At 43.2% G+C, this 21,205-nt stretch overlaps 1 protein-coding gene across 2 annotated transcripts in view; it reads left to right on the top strand.

Moving 5' to 3' along the window:
• Window positions 1-21,205, top strand: part of LOC129869413 (rho guanine nucleotide exchange factor 18-like) — a 129,738-nt gene that overhangs the window by 19,480 nt on the left and 89,053 nt on the right. Inside the window, exons 9-12 of one of the 2 annotated variants that reach the window (XM_055943807.1) lie at window positions 93-273; window positions 14,421-14,488; window positions 17,591-17,636; window positions 20,894-21,077. In XM_055943807.1, the coding sequence (XP_055799782.1) occupies window positions 93-273; window positions 14,421-14,488; window positions 17,591-17,636; window positions 20,894-21,077 (479 nt within the window). The remainder of the gene's footprint in view (window positions 1-92; window positions 274-14,420; window positions 14,489-17,590; window positions 17,637-20,893; window positions 21,078-21,205) is intronic. The other variant, XM_055943806.1, reaches the window with a different exon arrangement.

Here is a 21,205-nt window from a genome sequence, read left to right as displayed (position 1 = left end):
ATAAATCACCAACAGTACAGTATTAAAAGTACAGTGTCAAAGATGAAAGCTGACATTATTTTCGCCCTGTTTCTCTTTTTCGTTCCCCTCAGCAGGGTAAGAACCGAGAGAAAGAGCAGCAGAAGGGGAAGGAGAGGGAACCCAAAGAGAAAGAGAAACTGCATCACAGTAGTAGCAGTGGGCATAATTTGGTGCCAGGCTCCTTCTCTAGCTGTGCCACCTGCTCACTGTGCAGTAAGGCCCTGCAGAAAAAGCATGGTCTGCAGTGCCTGAGTGAGTAAGACACTAACTAACACACTCTAACATAGTGTACACTCGGCCTTCACACACTCTTCAAGTGTACCTCACACACTTTTCCGACTGGGCGCAAACTGGTAAGAATCAACATTGTTTCCACATTCTATATCGACATACTTTTATTTATTTTTTTACCCAAATTCAATGAGACTCGTTTAAAAAAAAAAAATGTATAGGTCCAAAGTTTGTGTCCAGTGGAACCTACTACTCTCTGTTTGACTTATAGTCAACACACTCCTCTGCTCCTTTCTTAGACAATAATGCAAGTGTTTCATTTCACTTCCTGTTGATAGCATGTGCTTGTGTAATGGAGGAAGGACATGGTTCCCACTAGATGGCCAAGCTGTAAAGTCAAAATAGGCTACATCAACAACAAAAAATGTATGAAAGCTAAAATGTGCTTTTTGGTCTCAATTTATGGTTAAAGGTACGGCATAAGGTTAGCAGTGTGGTTAAGGTTAGGTTTAAAATACGATTTAAAAAAGAGGAATTGTAGAACCAGGCGAGGCTTCTGACTTTGCAACTTGGTCAGATAATAACAACCATGTCTGTCACACAGAACCTTGAACTGGTTACATGGACAGTTGCAGTGAATCCAGAACAAATACACTTACTTGAACTGTCAGGTCATGTGCACGCCATTTTGTCTGTTTGGTCTTTACAGCACTTGTCCTCCCAATTTTTGCCGTAAACACTGAGAACATCAAACCCGGTGCAAAGGCAAACAAGACATTGCAGTCAATACCTTTTTTAAATATTTTTTTTAAAGTGACTCTTTCAACTGTTAACATGGTATTTAGGCCCACTAGGAAAGTATGTGGTAACAATTACAGTTTTATGGCACTTAACTTTGTAGAATTCTACAGAACTGGTAACTACCAAAGAAATGAACACGTAATTCATACGTCATTACTGTGTAATTGCTATTTCCCCATGTAGTTTCTGAGTAAATGCCTGGAATGTTCTGTAGCGTCAGTAAGAACGTTCTGCTACCAGATAATGCTTACAGCTACAATAGAAGTACCAGATGTTTCAACACCAATGTGGCTTCTCCCTCTGATACTCTATCCTCACTCCTGTGCGGTAGCAGTTAAGATGATAAGATGTATTAAAACATGGAGGGATTTTCAGTGCCAATTTGAATTCCATAATTAAAAAATGTATTTTATATTTCATGATTTGAAACTGCATAGACTTAATATTGAATATTGAATTCAAATACAATTGCTGTTGGCACTGAAATCCCTCCATTATGTAGCCTGATGAGGAAGGAGCCCTGTCTTTGTTGTGGGGTGAGGCAGTGTCAGCAGATGATAGGGCAACGCAACACTAAATACACGCAGACAGGAGAGGACTAGAATAACGGTCTAATACCAGTGTTTTGAGGGAGGTGGTATTAAATGTTCTTTTTAAAATATCTCCCACATAACAGCCTTTTATTTGGACTTTTACATGCCTATACGGATGCAATGAAATAGTATAGCCGTTAAGGGAAAAATATGACTGAAATATTGACACCAAACAGAGCAGAGGGGCTTCTTATTGAATGACTTGCCTGAGACCCAGTGGAATACTGTGTCACCCACAGACACATTTTCTCACTACTTTACCAAACCGCATGCTCTTTACGTTTGGGTGGCCCAAGTAATGGCCTGAGACAAAATCCTAACCTCTTGGAATAACAAGGAAGGAACCCACAGGGAAAGGTATGTCAGTCACTGATTTTAATCTTAAACCAAAATATACTCTCTCTCTCTCTCTCTCTTTTTACGAATGTAATCGAGCTACGGTTGAAGTAGAACTCCCCTGGCTGAAAATAAGGGAGGATGTTTGTTTACTTGCTGCTTTGTTGCCTTTTGGCTTTGTACCTTTGTTATTATTATGTTGAATGAGTTGAGACAAAAAGTGTTCTACTTTTTACAAAAACCTCTTACCTGGCTGTGTGTGTCCCCTTCCCTCTTACCATAGAATTATTAGCTCAAGTCCAAACGCCATTGTTTGAAACTGTAGGTAGGTCCTCAAGCCACACATCACTTATAGTATCTAGTGCCCAGCTACTGGATAGAATGACATTTGGGTCTGCCTTTTTTTGTATACATCAATGTCACATCTCGTGTTAATGGAATTCACAGACCCTTCGCACACATGGTCTGCAGTGATTAGTTGGGAGGGGAATCCTCTGGAAAACAGTGTGACTGTAAACACATGGGCAAACACTATCAAACTCTCTCTCACTCATGGGTTTTTCGTTTTTAAACTGCACGGGGAACTTGTAGTCTGTGTCCATGTCATATTATACTATATTTCTACTCTGGAATGAGGAAACTACTGCCTTATATCTGCCTGGTCTCTTTTATTCAGTTCATTGTCCAGGTCTTGGAGAAGTAAGATATAGCTACAGTATATAGTCTACTGTAGTAGATTATCCTACCTGAAACTCTTAAAGGGCTTGAAGTGTTTACAGACCTGAGTAGAGCGACAAAGCCCACGATCACCTAAAAAAAAAAGTATAAATCGGACAGCAGGACAAGACTGCTGGGGAATATTATGAATGACTGTTTACTTTAGTTGGCTTATTAAGCATTAAACAAATCATACTGATATATCTCACAAGGCACCAAATAATCAGGACGCTTAGGACTGGGCTGCCTTATGATTTAACACTAACCAATGACAGACAGAGAGCAGCAGGCGGTAGTGCAACACACACACACACACACACACACACACACACACACACACACACACACACACACACACACACACACACACACACACACACACACACACACACACACTCACACACACACACACACACACACACACACACACACACACACACACACACACACACACACACACACACACACACACACACACACACACAGGACTGAAAGACATACTGTGGATGACTTAAATTTAAGTAAAGATATTACGTCATTTTTTTGTTGGAATCTTCTAAAACACTACAAGCCAAATTAACTCCAACCTCCTCCAAATGTTTAACACATGCAGGAAAAATAAACAACCATCATTAATGGCCTACTTATTGGCGTGAGAAAAGAAGTGAGTGTCCCTTTAATTCTGAACCCAAGCCTAGGATAATCAGCCTAGAATCAGCCTGTGGAATGCGTCGTTTGTAAACCAGTGATTGTTCCCATAATTCTTGCTTGTTGGCGAGTGTTGGGAAGCCGAACTGGACGGAGAAAATAGTGGGAATACTGATTTACACGGCATACCGATTTCTTTTAAATTAGATCACAGACTTCTGTTTTTGACTTTCACGGTAAGCTCTCGAACAAAACAGGTGGATGCGCCGTTTTTTCTCTCAGTTGTTGCAGAGATCTATTTAGACGCTACAGTAGTTAGCTAACCAGTATGCTAAGGTAGTTCACCGGTAAATTAGCTATCTATAGGCCAGCTAGCTGATTGATAAAGGTACAGAGTTCAGAGACAAAATACACGTAGAGATGCTTAAGTAGCTAGCTACCTGCAGGACTGAAATGCGTACCGTATTTCAATGCTGTATTTAATTACGTTGGCTTAGCTAGGTAGCTTGATATCCAAGTTGGAACTAATTACAGTAACTAGCTAGCGAGCTAAGTATGCCAACTAAGCTAGTTAGCTACAGTCCTATAGAAAATAAACAAGATAAGTTAGCTAGCGAACGTTAGATTGACCACAATTAGCTATAATTTGCTACTGTTCCTTACAAAATATAACTATCTAGCTAGCTATCTTTAAGATTTGTGATTGAGATCCTCTTGCAACAGGTGATCGAGTTAAGTTTACTACTAACGTTAGCTAGCATCTGTTTTACTAGAAAGTCAATCATCTAGCTAGCTATAACAAGTGATAGCTAATTAACTCATTTTGTTTAGTTTTTAGCAAACATATCATGCTTCTACACCTGCATTGCTTGCTGTTTGGGGTTTTAGGCTGGACTTCTGTACAGCACTTTGAGATATCAGATGATCTAAGAAGGGCTATATAAATACATTTGATTTGATAAATTTGATTTTCCAATTGAGTTTAACAGTATCTACATCCTTATGTTTCAATAATGTAATATATTGCTTGTTGTTTACTCTCAAACTACTACCAAGTAGGCCTACCTAACAATTTCATTAACTACAATATGCAGGCTTGTCAATATTTTTGCCTGTTAAAAAAACAACATTATTTAAAATATCCGTTTGAAAATCACTGCTAAACTGCTTTGTAACTTTCTTAGATCAAAATATAATCTCAAACAAATGCACTATTTCATAAGTATATCAGTAACGTTATATCTCAAAGGAATACACTACAGCATAAGTATATCATCAATATTTGGCATGCTTCAATTGGGAGTGAAAAATGTATGGTTCCTTGTCCCATTTCTTCAAAACACTGCAGTACATAAGCCCAGGTCTGGACTAGGTGGTCACATTTCCCACCAACCTCTCTCAGTTCTCTGAGCTCACTGGGTCGGGGTCACATGGTAATAATTGTGCTTGGCAGGTCTGCCAGAGCATAACAGCTCACCCCAGTGGCTCTGAGTCTACCCCTGTTAGGACACTGCTTCTCCACGCCTGACTAACCACCCTCCTGTCCTGCCTCTACCTAGGGATGAGTCAGGTGCACTGAACAGGCTATGCTACTCAGTCAGGGCAGACTATCCCCCCCCATGCACATTTGTGGCCTGCTGGAGGTCATTTTGCAGGGCTCTGGCAGTGCATCTCCTTGCACAAAGGCGGAGGTAGCGGTCCTGTTGCTGGGTTGTTGCCCTCCTACGGCCTCCTCCACGTCTCCTGATGTACTGGCCTGTCTCCTGGTAGCGCCTCCATGCTCTGGACACTACGCTGACAGACACAGCAAACCTTTTTGCCACAGCTCGCATTGATGTGCCATCCTGGATGAACTGCACTACCTGAGCCACTTATGTGGGTTGTAGACTCCGTCTCATGCTACCACTAGAGTGAGAGCACCGCCAGCATTCAAAAGTGGCCAAAACATCAGCCAGGAAGCATAGGAACTGAGAAGTGGTCTGTGGTCACCACCTGCAGAATCACTCCTTTTTTGGGGGTGTCTTGCTAATTTGCTATAATTTCCATCTGTTGTCTATTCCATTTGCACAACAGCATGTGAAATTTATTGTCAATCAGTGTTGCTTCCTAAGTGGACAGTTTGATTTCACAGAAGTGTGATTGACTTGGAGTTACATTGTGTTGTTTAAGTGTTCCCTTTATTTTTTTGAGCAGTGTATATATATATATATATATATATATATATATATACGTTTGATGGTGTTAATTGGTTACATTTGGGTGATGCTGTACTATCAGGTGTGAGCTAAGGGCTTGGCTTCCCATCCCTAGCCCTTCCCCTATCTATCTTCATGCCAGAAAGTGCTATTGACTCCTGTGCTACAATTAAAACTAACACTAAAACCAAACTGACAAATATGTCTAGGCCTTGTGCTTATAAAACATTGTATTACTACTAGTAAGGATCCTCTTCCAGGGAAAACTATATTACTTTCATAAGAAATCCCTTCCCTTCACTATCGCAATCTGTGTGGCGGTTTCTCCCTTAAAGATAACACAAGGCCTTGCATTCTTCAGGGCAGGCTTATATTGAGGAGTGTCTGCTAGCTGCTGCCGGTTGCCTCCACCTCTCTTGTTGTGGTGGGTCATGGAATTTAGAATGACAGTTTTTTTGTCAGCCAAATGACTACGGTCACCGTTTTATAATTGTTTGAATAGCAAACATTTGGTTATAAAAAAATGATATATTTTCTCCTCCGTCTCTTGTGTTGGTTAGCCAGCGTGGTCTGTTTTGGTAAGACATTGTGGGCATGTATTTTATGATACTCCTTTGCTACCACACCTTGCTGAAACAAGGGGCAACAACGTTTCATCGCGTTGTAAAGAGTCCATGTTACCGCGGAAACAGACTCAACCTCACTTTTTGTCTGAATACCAAGCTGTCCAACCTTCTTCTAAAACTGGGTAGTTTGTTCTCCTTATATTGTCTGTTTGATGTGAACCAGGCTTTAACTTTGGTGCTTTTGGGTAAAGTTTGTTGACTTAAATATGTAAAACTTAAAAAAATATATGTATTAGAGCGGTTAATGACAGTTATACTATTTTAATGATGCTAATTTTCTTTTAATGACTGTCTTCATCAATAATTGTCAATTTACACTATTATACAATTACCGTACCAGCCGTAGTGGTGGCTCGTGTCTCGAGAGGGCTTTGTTTCTATACACACACACACCATTGAGTCAGTTGGTCATTAGTGCTGAGCGATTAACTGACATTTTGGTTGTTTATTTTTTTAAACAACTAATTGACCAATGTACGTTCAATTATTTGAATTCCATTTCATTTTTTTCTGTGAGCTCAATGTGCATATTGCACAGTTTCTGTAGAGAGAAATCAGATCAAGCCTGAACTATGCGATGTTGTAGTTTCCAACAGGCCAATATTCTACATAGTTTAGCGCAGAAAATGTGGTATTTAACTACAATGACCATAAACCATTGCGAGCCTACTTGTCTGTTTCTTTTACATCTACTACGTAACAGAGAGAAGAATGCATGATAGAGGGATGCAGAGCAGTCGCTTGGCAAGGCATCTCTACCTGAAAATACATAGTCTAAGTCATTGATGTCCTAGTTGGTATTCAGCAGTCATAAAAGTATGCCTTATTTACTTTGAATAACTACTAAAATAGGGATTTTGTCAGGCAGCAGCTCTATAGAGAACAGATGACTTAGAATTAAATAGTCATAAAACAAATATAATATACACTAAAATATTTTAAAGTAAAGTACTGTGAATAAATGATGGTTAATAAGTAATAAGCAATAATGGGCAGTCACAACCATCATGGGACTTTTATTTAAAAAACAGGTGTGTATGTGTTTACCCCCCCCCCCCCCCCCCCAAAAAAAAATATTTTTTTATCAAAACAACCTCAAAGCACTAATCGCTCGCACTCTCGGTCAAGTGTACAGCACTATGCACTTGGCTGCACCCTCAGTTGCTATCCTGTGTACACTGCTGGGCCAGTTAACAGGTGCAAGGGAGGGTGTGGTGACTGACTGGCTGAATCAAATAAAATACAATGTTATTTGTCTCTCGCTTAGTACATTTCGAGTGTAGACTAACAGTGAAATGCTTACTTACGGATCCTTTTCCAACAATGCAGAGTTAAAGATGCACTATGCCGAATTTGATCCGCCGATTCCTGGTTGCTAAAATTAAAATAGTTTGCCTAATTTCAATTTGTCACAAAACAAGCGATTTATAGTGTATAGACAATTATTGTACCAGCTGTGAAATATATTTTCCATAACCAAAAATATGGTGTTTTCAGCTGTTGGAAGCTCGTGTACAAAACCAAAAGATGCAAAAATGAAACTTAAGAACAGGAAGCATAGAAATAACACACACAGTAGAGATCTACCCCTTCTTTGACTGCCGTTCAATGAAAATGACAGATCTATAACACACATTTCTATGTGAATTTGGTTGAGTTGCCCAAAAAAGTTACATATAGCAGCTTTGAAGATAAACAAAAGAACACATAGTGACACGAGGAATAAATAAACAGTGAATAACTAATGAGTAAAATAACATGGCTATATACAGGGAGTAGCAGTACTGAGTCAATGTGCAGGGGTACGAGGTATTAACATGGCTATATACGGGGAGTAGCAGTACTGAGTCGATGTGCTGGGGTACGAGGTATTAACATGGCTATATACGGGGAGTAGCAGTACTGAGTCAATGTGCAGGGGTACGAGGTATTAACATGGCTATATACGGGGAGTAGCAGTACTGAGTCGATGTGCTGGGGTACGAGGTAATAACATGGCTATATACGGGGAGTAGCAGTACCGAGTCGATGTGCTGGGGTACGAGGTAATAACATGGCTATATACGGGGAGTAGCAGTACCGAGTCGATGTGCTGGGGTACGAGGTATTAACATGGCTATATACGGGGAGTAGCAGTACTGAGTCGATGTGCAGGGGTACGAGGTATTAACATGGCTATATACGGGGAGTAGCAGTACCGAGTCGATGTGCTGGGGTACGAGGTAATAACATGGCATGTACGGGGAGTAGCAGTACTGAGTCGATGTGCAGGGGTACGAGGTATTAACATGGCTATATACAGGGAGTAGCAGTACTGAGTCGATGTGCAGGGGTACGAGGTATTAACATGGCTATATACGGGGAGTAGCAGTACCGAGTCGATGTGCTGGGGTACGAGGTAATAACATGGCTATATACAGGGAGTAGCAGTACCGAGTCGATGTGCTGGGGTACGAGGTAATAACATGGCTATATACGGGGAGTAGCAGTACCGAGTCGATGTGCTGGGGTACGAGGTATTAACATGGCTATATACAGGGAGTAGCAGTACTGAGTCGATGTGCAGGGGTACGAGGTATTAACATGGCTATATACGGGGAGTAGCAGTACCGAGTCGATGTGCTGGGGTACGAGGTAATAACATGGCATGTACGGGGAGTAGCAGTACTGAGTCGATGTGCAGGGGTACGAGGTATTAACATGGCTATATACAGGGAGTAGCAGTACTGAGTCGATGTGCAGGGGTACGAGGTATTAACATGGCTATATACGGGGAGTAGCAGTACCGAGTCGATGTGCTGGGGTACGAGGTAATAACATGGCTATATACAGGGAGTAGCAGTACCGAGTCGATGTGCTGGGGTACGAGGTATTAACATGGCTATATACGGGGAGTAGCAGTACCGAGTCGATGTGCTGGGGTACGAGGTATTAACATGGCTATATATACAGGGAGTAGCAGTACTGAGTCGATGTGCAGGGGTACGAGGTAATAACATGGCTATATACGGGGAGTAGCAGTACCGAGTCGATGTGCTGGGGTACGAGGTAATAACATGGCTATATACAGGGAGTAGCAGTACCGAGTCGATGTGCAGGGGTACGAGGTAATAACATGGCTATATATACGGGGAGTAGCAGTACTGAGTCGATGTGCAGGGGTACGAGGTATTAACATGGCTATATACGGGGAGTAGCAGTACTGAGTCTGTTTGTGTTTGTTGTGGTGTCTGTGTGTGTGCTGTGCAAGAGAGTTGGAGAATAAAGGGTCAATGCAGGTAGTCCGGGTAGCCATTTGATTAGCTATTTAGCAGTCTTGTTTAGCAGTCTTGTTTAGCAGTCTTATGGCTTGTGGGGTAGAAGCTGTTCAGGGTCCTGTTGGTTCCAGACTTGGTGCGCTGGCTGGCTGGCTGGTCAGTGTTGGCTCACTATTGGCCCCTCACCACACCATTACTGAATCATTCTTGCTAACCCTGTCTGGCAGGTCTTTTCAGCTGCTGAGTACCCTGGTACTCACTCAGCTGTTGCCAAACACAGACCCGAGCTGAACCCCGAGGGGTCAACTCTGACCCGAGCTGAACCCTGACCCTGACATTACACATTTACAGTTGAAGTCGGAAGTTTACATACACCTTAGCCAAATACATTTAAACTCAGTTTTTCACAATTCCTGACATTTAATCCTAGTAACAATTCCCTGTCTTAAGTCAGTTAGGATCACCACTTTATTTTAAGAATGTGAAATGTCACAATAATAGTAGAAAATTATTTTTTTCAGCTTTCATTTCTTTACTCACAATCCCAGTGGGTCAGAAGTTACTAATACACTCAATTAGTATTTGGTAGCATTGCCTTTAAATTGTTTAACTTGGGTCAAATGTTTTCGGTGGCCTTCCACAAGCTTCCTTCAATAAGTTGAGTTAATTTTGGCTCATTCCTCCTGACAGAGCTGGTGTAACTGAGTCAGGTTTGTAGGCCTCCTTGCTCATACACGCTTTTTCGGTTCTGCCCACAAATTCTCTATAGGATTGAGGTCAGGGCTTTGTGATGGCCACTCCAATACCTTGACTTTGTTGTCCTGAAGCCATTTTGCCACAACTTTGGAAGTATGCTTGGGGTCATTGTCAATTTGGAAGACCCATTTGCGACCAAGCTTTAACTTCCTGACTGATGTCTTGAGATGTTGCTTCAATATATCCACATAATTTTCCATCCTCAATATGCCATCTATTTTGTGAAGTGCACCAGTCCCTCCTGCAGCAACACACCCCCACAACATGATGCTGCCACCCGTGTGCTTCACGGTTGGGATGGTGTTCTTCGGCTTGCAAGCATCCCTCTTTTTCCTCCAAACATAACAATGGTCTTTATGGCCAAACAGTTCTATTTTTGTTTCATCAGACCAGAGGACATTTCTCCAAAAGTACGATCTTTGTCCCCATGTGCAGTTGCAAACCGTAGTCTGGCTTTTTATGGCAGTTTTGGAGCAGTGGCTTCTTCCTTGCTGAGCGGCCTTTCAGGTTATGTCGATATAGGACTCGTTTGACTGTGGATATAGATACTTTTGTACCTGTTTCCTCCAGCATCTTCACGAGGTCCTTTGCTGTTGTTCTGGGATTGATTTGCACTTTTCGCACCAAAGTACGTTCATCTCTAGGAGACAGAACGCGTCTCCTTCCTGAGCGGTATGACGGCTGCGTGGTCCCATGGTGTTTATACTTGCATGCTATTGTTTGTACAGAAGAACGTGGTACCTTCAGGTGTTTGGAAATTGCTCCCAAGGATGAACCAGACTTGTGGAGGTCTACCATTTTTTCTGAGGTCTTGGCTGATTTCTTTTGACTTTCCCATGATGTCAAGCATAGAGGTACTGAGTTTGAAGGTAGACCTTGAAATACATCCACAGGTACACCTCCAATTGACTCAAATGATGTCAATTAGCCCATCAGAAGCTTCTAAAGCCATGACATAATTTTCTGGAATTTTCCAAGCTGTTTAAAGGCAGTCAACTTAGTGTATGTGGCAGAAATGCACATTAAATGGTACTCGGACATATCTGTTATACATGATTTGGTATTTTGGGTCCTAACTATCGCAGATTGTGAGCTTTTAATCCCACCCCTCCGCTACTCTGTCTATCACATCCTCTCCTGTTTCCCACCCAGCGCCGTAGACTGCCCTCTCCTGTTTCCCACCCAGCGCCGTAGACTGCCCTCTCCTGTTTCCCACCCAGCGCCGTAGACTGCCCTCTCCTGTTTCCCACCCAGCGCCGTAGACTGCCCTCTCCTGTTTCCCACCCAGCGCCGTAGACTGCCCTCTCCTGTTTCCCACCCAGCGCCGTAGACTGCCCTCTCCTGTTTCCCACCCAGCGCCGTAGACTGCCCTCTCCTGTTTCCCACCCAGCGCCGTAGACTGCCCTCTCCTGTTTCCCACCCAGCGCCGTAGACTGCCCTCTCCTGTTTCCCACCCAGCGCCGTAGACTGCCCTCTCCTGTTTCCCACCCAGCGCCGTAGACTGCCCTCTCCTGTTTCCCACCCAGCGCCGTAGACTGCCCTCTCCTGTTTCCCACCCAGCGCCGTAGACTGCCCTCTCCTGTTTCCCACCCAGCGCCGTAGACTGCCCTCTCCTGTTTCCCACCCAGCGCCGTAGACTGCCCTCTCCTGTTTCCCACCCAGCGCCGTAGACTGCCCTCTCCTGTTTCCCACCCAGCGCCGTAGACTGCCCTCTCCTGTTTCCACATTTTAAGTTACTTATTCTCAAATTCATTAAAAAACACATTTTCCTCATCAATCTACACACAATGAATACCTCATAATGACAAAGCAAAAACAGTTTTTTGATAAACAAGATTCTCAGCTCTGAAGAAACTAAGATTGAATACTTGGTCCTGATTGCCAAGCGTCACTTCTGGAGGAAACCAGGCACTGCTCATCACCTGGCCAATGCCATCCCTACGGTGAAGCATGGTGGTGGCAGCATCATGCTGTGGGGGATGTTTTTCTAAGGCAGGGATTGTAATGTATTATACTGTGCTTTACCCTTCTGTACTGTGCTCTACTGTAATGTACTGTACTGTGATCTAGTGTACGGTGCTCTACTGTAATGTACTGTACGGTGCTCTACTGTAATGTACTATACTGTGCTCTACTCTGCCATGCTCTAGTGTACCGTGCTCTACTGTACTGTGCTCTAGTGTACTGTACTGTGCTCTACTGTACTGTGCTCTAGTGTACGGTGCTCCTCGTCTAGTGTGCTCTATCTAACCACATGTGTTCTTAAACTTGTCATGGTCTCAACTCTCTGGGTTCAATTTCCTGGTGTATAAATCTTGGTCTAGGCTCCTTGATATTACCTTCATCTTTGGTTTACAAACCATAGGCAACCCAATTTGAAGAAGACAATGTGCTCTGATCATTGGCTGATTCCTCCCAACCCATAGGAACCCCCACCCAGTTGACTACTTTTAAATGGTGGAAGTCCTCAATGTTAATGTCTTTACTAAAATGAGTTATATCCATTTAGAGTTCTCCATTTATCTCTGATTGACATGACACCAAATCGGCAGTTATTTTGCCAAAATAAAGATGGGTAAGTATTTAACAACATAATTGGTTGCATAAGTAATTCAATCAATTAACAAGTTTGAGATTCATACAATCAGTATTTTAACATTTTACAGAGAACAATAGAGATAATATTTCTCAAATTAAATTGAGAGGTTTGGGAAATCGGGGGGGATAAATAATATTTTTTCTATTGTTAATTTGGTATGAAAATAAAATTTCTGTTCTAAATGAATGATCAGCATGGGTCTTATTTTAATTGTAACTGTTTCGAGAGGGACACATTTAGCGGGCTGGTCAGGAATCCAGGTGCATTTTTCAAATATGCAATACATTGGGGAAGAAAGTAAAAGTGCAATATGTGCCATGTAAGAAAGCTAACGTTTAAGTTCCTTGCTCAGAACATGAGAACATATGAAAGCTGGTGGTTCTTTTTAACATGAGTCTTCAATATTCCCGGGTAAGAAGTTTTTATGTTGTAGGAATTATAGTATATGTGTGAGTAGTATATACAGCGCCTTCGGAAAGTATTCAGACCTTGACTTTTTCCACATTTTTGTTACGTTACAGCCTTATTCTGAAAATTGATGACATTTTTTTTGATAATAATTCTCTGTCTACACACACTACCCCATAATGACGAAGCAAAAACAGAGGTCACCATGTCCTTAGTCGTTGTAGTAGGTTTCCTTTGTTCTGGAAGTGTCTGTTTAGAATGGATATATCAGACGTTCCAATGGTCGTTTGATAGAGAAATGTTCTTTTCTTGGCTTCGGTTGAGTTTCCTAGAGGTTTCCCTCTAAAACTCTAGAGGGTCTTACCATTTTCTGGTTTGGTAGAGTAACTATTTTACACGTGTAGCCACAGCTCCACGCTTTCTGGTCTAGTAGTTTTAAACCATTTGTGATGTCCGGCTTACCATCCGTATACTGGTCTAATGTACATTTCGTTAGGAGTCCTTTTGTAAGCACTCTGGGGAGAAACGGGTGTTCCATCCTTTTGGCATAATGTCTGTGTTCACGTGGGCATGGTTACTGACTGGGTAAAACTTTACATGAAAAACCATTCTCATTTACAAGGCAAAAATCACATTTCATCTTCTGACAGTTTCATATTTAATCATATACGTTTGACAACATTTAGATGTAACTCTGACATATACATTGTGAAAGCTCTTAAAGTTACGATGTTTCCGTTATAACGTCTTTAATGGTATCACAAAATCAGAAATGATACAACATAATCATTGTTTGGATCCCCACCGACCATTTCCCACATTCTTTATGTTAGGTGTATTGTTTCATTATCCACTTTACGATGTTGAAGTTCTTTGAGCAAGAATCTCTATACCACTCAGACATTCCAATCTTGGATACTGAGAGTTAGAAATCATTTACGACTGGTTATTAAGTCATAAAACCAACCCAACTTTCCCCCCCTTCGAGTCTCATAGCAAAGGGTCTGAGTACTTATGCAAATAAGGTATTTCAATTTTTTTTTGTTTTAATAAATGTGCAAACATTTCTAAGTTTGGGGAAAATAGGATATTAATTAGCATTTTTTGTGATGTACTCAAAGTTACTCCAGCGCTGTCGAGTAGCTGTTCAAATGTGTTTTTAGATTTGTTTTGTAACTGAAAATAAAGTTGACCCATTGAAAAATTTGACTAATTTCTCCTCTGTTTTGCAGACTGTGCAGTGAACGTTCACAGGAGTTGTCGGACGCTACTAGCTGAGTGTAACAGCAGCAAGAACAAGGTATGTGTACAATGGTCAGCACCCCTGAGTACTTTTATTTATTCACAGCTACTCATTTACATCCCAACTGGCTTGCACTTACAAGCAAGTATGTCCTTTTGTTTTGCCAATGCTACCGTCTAAGTTGTTCTCTCCCTCCAATTTAACATGGTCCATGTCTTTGCTTTGTTACAGCGCCTTCAGAAAGTAGTCACACCATTTTACTTTTTCCACATTTTGTTGTAAAGTGGGATTCAAATTGACTTATTTTTTTGTCAGTGGAAGTATTTTTTTGTCAGTGGAAGAAAAATTATTATATTTTGTATTAAAAAATAATAATGATAATAAAAATATATATATAAAAATAAATATATATATATCTACACTGCTCAAAAAAATAAAGGGAACACCAAAATAACACATCCTAGATCTGAATGAATGAAATATTCTTAAAATACTTTTTTCAACATAGTTGAATGTGCTGACAACAAAATCTCACAAAAATTATCAATGGAAATCAAATTTATCAACCCATGGAGGTCTGGATTTGGAGTCACACTCAAAATTAAAGTGGAAAACCACACTACAGGCTGATCCAATTTTGATGTAATGTCCTTAAAACAAGTCAAAATGAGGCTCAGTAGTGTGTGTGGTCTCCACGTGCCTGTATGACCTCCCTACAACGCCTGGGCATGCTCCTGATGAGGTGGCGGATGGTCTCCTGAGGGATCTCCTCCCAGACCTGGACTAAAGCATCCGCCAACTCCTGGACAGTCTGTGGTGTTGCGTTGGTGGATGGAGCGAGACATGATGTCCCAGATGTGCTCAATTGGATTCAGGTCTGGGGAACGGGCGGGCCAGTCCATAGCATCAATGCCTTCCTCTTGCAGGAACTGCTGACACACTCCAGCCACATGAGGTCTAGCATTGTCTTGCATTATGAGGAACCCAGGGCCAACCGCACCAGCATATGGTCTCACAAGGGGTCTGAGGATCTCATCTCGGTACCTAATGGCAGTCAGGCTACCTCAGGCGAGCCCATGTAGGGCTGTGCGGCCCCCTAAAGAAATGCCACCCCACACCATGACTGACCCACCGCCAAACCGGTCATGCTGGAGGATGTTGCAGGCAGCAGAACGCTCTCCACGGCGTCTCCAGACTGTCACGTCTATCACATGTGCTCAGTGTGAACCTGCTTTCATCTGTGAAGAACACAGGGCGCCAGTGGCAAATTTGCCAATCTTGGTGTTCTCTGGCAAATGCCAAACTTCCTGCACGGTGTTGGGCTTTAAGCACAACCCCCACCTGTGGACGTCGGGCCCTCATACCACCCTCATGGAGTCTGTTTCTGACCGTTTGAGCAGACACATGCACATTTGTGGCCTGCTGGAGGTCATTTTGCAGGGCTCTGGCAGTGCTCCTCCTTGTACAAAGGCGGAGGTAGCGGTCCTGCTGCTGGGTTGTTGCCCTCCTACGGCCTCCTCCACGTCTCCTGATGTACTGGCCTGTGTCCTGGTAGCGCCTGCATGCTCTGGACACTACGCTGACAGACACAGCAAACCTTCTTGCCACAGCTCGCATTGATGTGCCATCTTGGATGAGCTGTACTACCTGAGCCACTTGTGTGGGTTGTAGACTCCGTCTCATGCTACCACTAGAGTGAAAGCACCGCCAGCATTCAAAAGTGACCAAAACATCAGCCAGGAAGCATAGGAACTGAGAAGTGGTCAGTGGTCACCACCTGCAGAACCACTCCTTTATTGGGGGTGTCTTGCTAATTGCCTATAATTTCCATCTGTTGTCTATTCCATTTGCACAACAGCATGTGAAATTTATTGTCAATTAGTGTTGCTTCCTAAGTGGACAGTTTGATTTCACAGAAGTGTGATTGACTTGGAGTTACATTGTGTTGTTTAAGTGTTCCCTTTATTTTTTTGAGCAGTGTATATATACATGGAAAATAATACACTAATATATCTTGCTTAGATAAATGTTCAACCCTCTGAGTCAATACATGTTAGTCACCTTTGGCAGTGATTACAGCTCTGAGTCTTTCTGGGTAATTCTCCAAGAGCTTTCCACACCTGGATTGGGAAACATTTGGCCATTATGCCTTTCAAAATTCTTCAAGCTCTGTCAAATTGGTTGTTGAACATTGCTAGAGAACCATTTTCAGGTCGTTCCATATATTTTCTATCAAGTTTAAGTAAAAACTGTAATTTGCCAACTCAGGAACATTCACTGTGTTATTGGTAAGCAACTCCAGTGTAGATTTGGCCTTGTGTTTTAGGTTATTGTCCTGCTGAAAGGTGAATTAATCTCCCCAGTGTCTGATGGAAAGCAGAATGAACCAGGTTTTCCTCTAGGATTTTGTCTGTGCTTAGCTCCATTCAGTTTATTTTTTATCCTGATAAACTCCCCAGTCCTTAATGATTACAAGCATACCCATAACAATATGCTTGAAAATGTGGAGAGTGGTATTTAGTAATGTGTTGTATTGGGTTTGCCCCAACTGTATTCAGGAAAAATAGTTAATTATTTTGATATTTTGCATTACTTTAGTGCCTTGTTGCAAACAGGATGCATGTTACGGAATATTTGTTTTCTGTACAGTCTTCCTTTTTCACTTTGTCATTTAGGTTAGTATTGTGGAGTAACTACAATGTTGTTGATCCATCCTCAGTTTTCTCATATCACAGCCATTACACACTGTAACTGTTTTAAAGTCACCATTGGCCGGCCTCATGGTGAAATCGCTGAGCGGTTTCTTTCCTCTCCTCTCTCTGACTTGCCTACTTAAATAAAGGTTAAATAAAACAATTGTAACTTATAATAAAACAAAAACACGTTTGTACTCCTGAGCTTATTTAGGCTTGCCATAACAATGGGGTTGAATACTTATTGACTCAAGACATTTTTTTCCTCCCATTTTTAATACATTTTGTAAAAATAATTCCACCTGTATTTTGGGGTATGGTGTGTAGGCTAGTGACACATCTCAATTTAGTAAATTTAAAATTCAGTCTGTAACATAAACATTTAGATAAAGTCTAGGGTTGTGAATACACTCTGAAGGCACTGTATATAATCTTACGCTTGAAACGTATGTTTTTCTCCTGATAGAAGGATTCTCTGCATAGGACCTCCACAGCAGCGTCGCCGAACCTCGGTGAGTGGAAAAAACACACACACACACACACACACACACACACACACACACACACACACACACACACACACACACACACACACACACACACCTCTTTTTTTTGAATCCTCGTGGGGACCTAAAAACCCCTAACCTAACCTTAACCATTACCTCTATTGTAACTCTAAACCCCTAAGCTTAAAATAGCCTTTGTCCTCCTGGGGATGTGGGAAATGTCCCCACGAGGGAGAATTTTACTTGTTTTACTATCCTTGTGGGGACTTCTGGGGATTTCAGGTCCCCACAAGGTTAGAACAAGAACACACACATGCTAACTTTTCGCCCCTTCAAAGCTACAACATTGGAATGATCACCTGAACAAGATCTCCCATCATTGATAGAGATCTCCCCTCTCCTCTCCCCATTCCCTCTCTCCTCTCCCCATTCCCTCTCTCCTCTCCCCATTCCCTCTCTCCTCTCCCCATTTCCCCCCTCTTCCTGTTCCAATTCTCTTCTCCCCTCTCCATTCCCCCTCTCCCCTCTCCTCCTGTCCCAATTCTCATCTCCTCTCCCCATTCCCTCTCTCCTCTCCCCATTCCCTCTCTCCTCTCCCCATTTTCCCTCTCTCCTCTCCCCATTTTCCCTCTCTCCTCTCCCCATTTTCCCTCTCTCCTCTCCCCATTTTCCCTCTCCTCCTGTTCAATTCTCTTCTCCTCTCCCATACTTTCTCCCCTCATACTCTCTTCTCCCCATTCTCACTCCTCCTCGGCTTGGCATCCATAGGCAACCAACCGATTGGCTCAACTGACCAATAACAGGGCAGAGTGCAAGCTGTCTCCATCCCAACCAGAAATAGACCGGTCCTGGAGATGGGTTGGAGACAGTTATATAGCCTCTGTTTGTTTACCTCCACCATGCTGCCCTGTGTTTGGTCACCCCTGTTTTTGCCTATGGATGCAAGGGAGGAGAGGAGGGAAGGAACATGGGAGACAGAAAGGGGTGACAACGAGGAGGCAAGGGAGGAGAGGAGATGGACAAGGAAGTAGAAGGAAAGACAAGTCACGTGATCTGATGGCGAACACGTGATGGCACTTCATGTGTTCGCTAACGGATCACATGACTTGTATGCTCTGTGATTGGACAATACAGACCACAAGACTCATGGTTAGTGTAAGTTTTGGTGCTTTTTTTAGTTTTTTACTATTATATATGTATTTTTTGTTAAATCTTATCCCATTTTCTCCCCAATTTTCGTGGTATCCAATCGCTAGTAATTACTATCTTGTCTCATTGCTACAACTCCCGTACGGGCTCGGGAGAGACGAAGGTCGAAAGCTATGCGTCCTCCGAAGTACAACCCAACCAAGCCGCACTGCTTCTTAACACAGCGCGCCTCCAACCCGGAAGCCAGCCGCACCAATGTGTCGGAGGAAACACTGTGCACCCGCCCCCCTCTGTTAGCGCGCACTGCGCCCGGCCCGCCACAGGAGTCGCTGGAGCGTGATGAGACAAGGATATCCCTACCAGCCTAACCCGGACGACGCTAGGCCAAATGTGCGTCGCCCCACGGACCTCCCGGTCGCGGCCGGCTGCGACAGAGCCTGGGCGCGAACCCAGAGACTCTGGTGGCGCAGCTAGCACTGCGATGCAGTGCTCTAGACCACTGCGCCACCCGGGAGGCCCAGTTTTGGTGCTTTTTAAAACAAACTGACTGTAAAAAGACAATTTCTCAACACAGAGGGTAAAAAATGGGCACTACGACAATCTCAGTAGAAAATAGAACGTTGCACAGTTAAAATCGCTAATATTTGATAACACCACGGGTTACTAGGATTGAGAATCCACGCCCGGAACCCCGTCGTTGCAGCCGGGCAGGGGAGAATGGACAGCTTTTCACTTAAGGCTTCAAGTTCTTTGAGATATTACAAGTGGGAGCTCTTGGCTCTTGACTTTATACACTCTTTCCCCAAACATCAGATCTCAAAACATCACAAATATTTTTCATTAAAATGTTTTGGCTTTGGAAACATGAAACATTGTCAATTTATGTAAAAAAATAAAACCCTTTTTTTTTTTAAGAAACTCATCTGGTTTAATAAAGTTAACATTAATGCATAGATTCTCATATTGGCCCTTTTACTAATCTCTGTTCGGTTTTAAGTTTCTGGTGTTTTCTCGAATGCCAGCGCTAGCCTTTTTTAAAACCTCTGACGTGTGTTTTGTGTGTACGAGCGAGCCGACACACTCCAGGAAGGTATTAGTGTATTCGGAGCACTTTAATTGTTCCACATTTTGTTACATTACAGCATTATTCTAAAATGGATTAAATGTTAAACACAATGACCAAGCACATTTATTTAAAAAAAAAAAAAAACGACTCACATTTTACATACCCTTTTCAGTACTTTGAAGCACTTTTGGCAGCGATTAGAGCCTCGAGTCTTCTTGGGTATGACGCTACAAGCTTGGCACACCTGTATTTGGGGAGTTTCTCCCATTTTTCCCTGCAGTTCCTCTCAATCTCTGTCAGGTTGGATGGGAATGGCTGCACAGCTATTTTCAAGTCTCTCCAGAGATGTTAGATCGGGTTCAAGTCCAGGAACTGGCTGGGCCCACTCAAGGACATTCAGAGTCTTGTCCTGAAGCCACTTCTGAGTTTATCTTGTGTGTGTGTTTAGGGTCGTTGTCCTGTTGGAACGTTGAACCTTCGCCCCAGTCTGAGGTCTCCAGAGTATAAGATCAGGAGTCCGGTGCTATATATATAAATCCCTGTGTGTTGTCTCTGTGACTTCAGCATCGTCCCTTCTGAAGCAGTATCACCTCCTGTTCTTCTACCAGACAGACACTATGGAACTACTGTAGCAGTTAACAAAGGGGTTGACAGGGCCAGACCTCCCTGCAATGTCCAGGGGGCCCTCGTGGGGTCTGTCTGGGCTGCAATGTCCAGGGGGCCCTCGTGGGGTCTGTCTGGGCTGCAATGTCCAGGGGGCCCTCGTGGGGTCTGTCTGGGCTGCAATGTCCAGGGGGCCCTCGTGGGGTCTGTCTGGGCTGCAATGTCCAGGGGGCCCTCGTGGGGTCTGTCTGGGCTGCAATGTCCAGGGGGCCCTCGTGGGGTCTGTCTGGGCTGCAATGTCAGGGAGCCCTCGTTGGGGCCTGTCTGGGTGCTGATGCACAGAGAGACAACCTCACCAGTCACTTCCTGCAGGGCTCAGTGTAGAGCCTGACTGCAGCATTACTGGGGGCCAGCAGTGCTCTAACCATCTCTCATGTCTCCCCAGCCCTGAGGGATCGGGACCAGTCTTCTTCGGCCCTTGATTGCCCCTTCGGTACTCCGCGCATCCCAGGCATGACCCTCACCCCGCGGGGACCCAGTGCTCAGCCTGCCTCAGCCGCCTTCAACAGCTCTTCCTCCAGCCACACTGCTGCAGCCAGCCTCAACCACAGCCACAACAGCCGCACCGGGTTAGTAGCAAGAACAACTAGCCACCTGGACAATTAATCAATAGGCTACACAAACTAACTATGTGTAGCTAACAAACTATGCTGCTGGTCAATGGGTTTATGGTTCATAGAACCAACAATTCTGCAAA

Source organism: Salvelinus fontinalis, chromosome 14 (genome assembly GCF_029448725.1).
Source record: "Salvelinus fontinalis isolate EN_2023a chromosome 14, ASM2944872v1, whole genome shotgun sequence".
In the NCBI taxonomy this organism is placed as follows: Eukaryota; Metazoa; Chordata; class Actinopteri; order Salmoniformes; family Salmonidae; genus Salvelinus; species Salvelinus fontinalis.
This window is presented reverse-complemented; position numbering and strand designations above follow the sequence as displayed.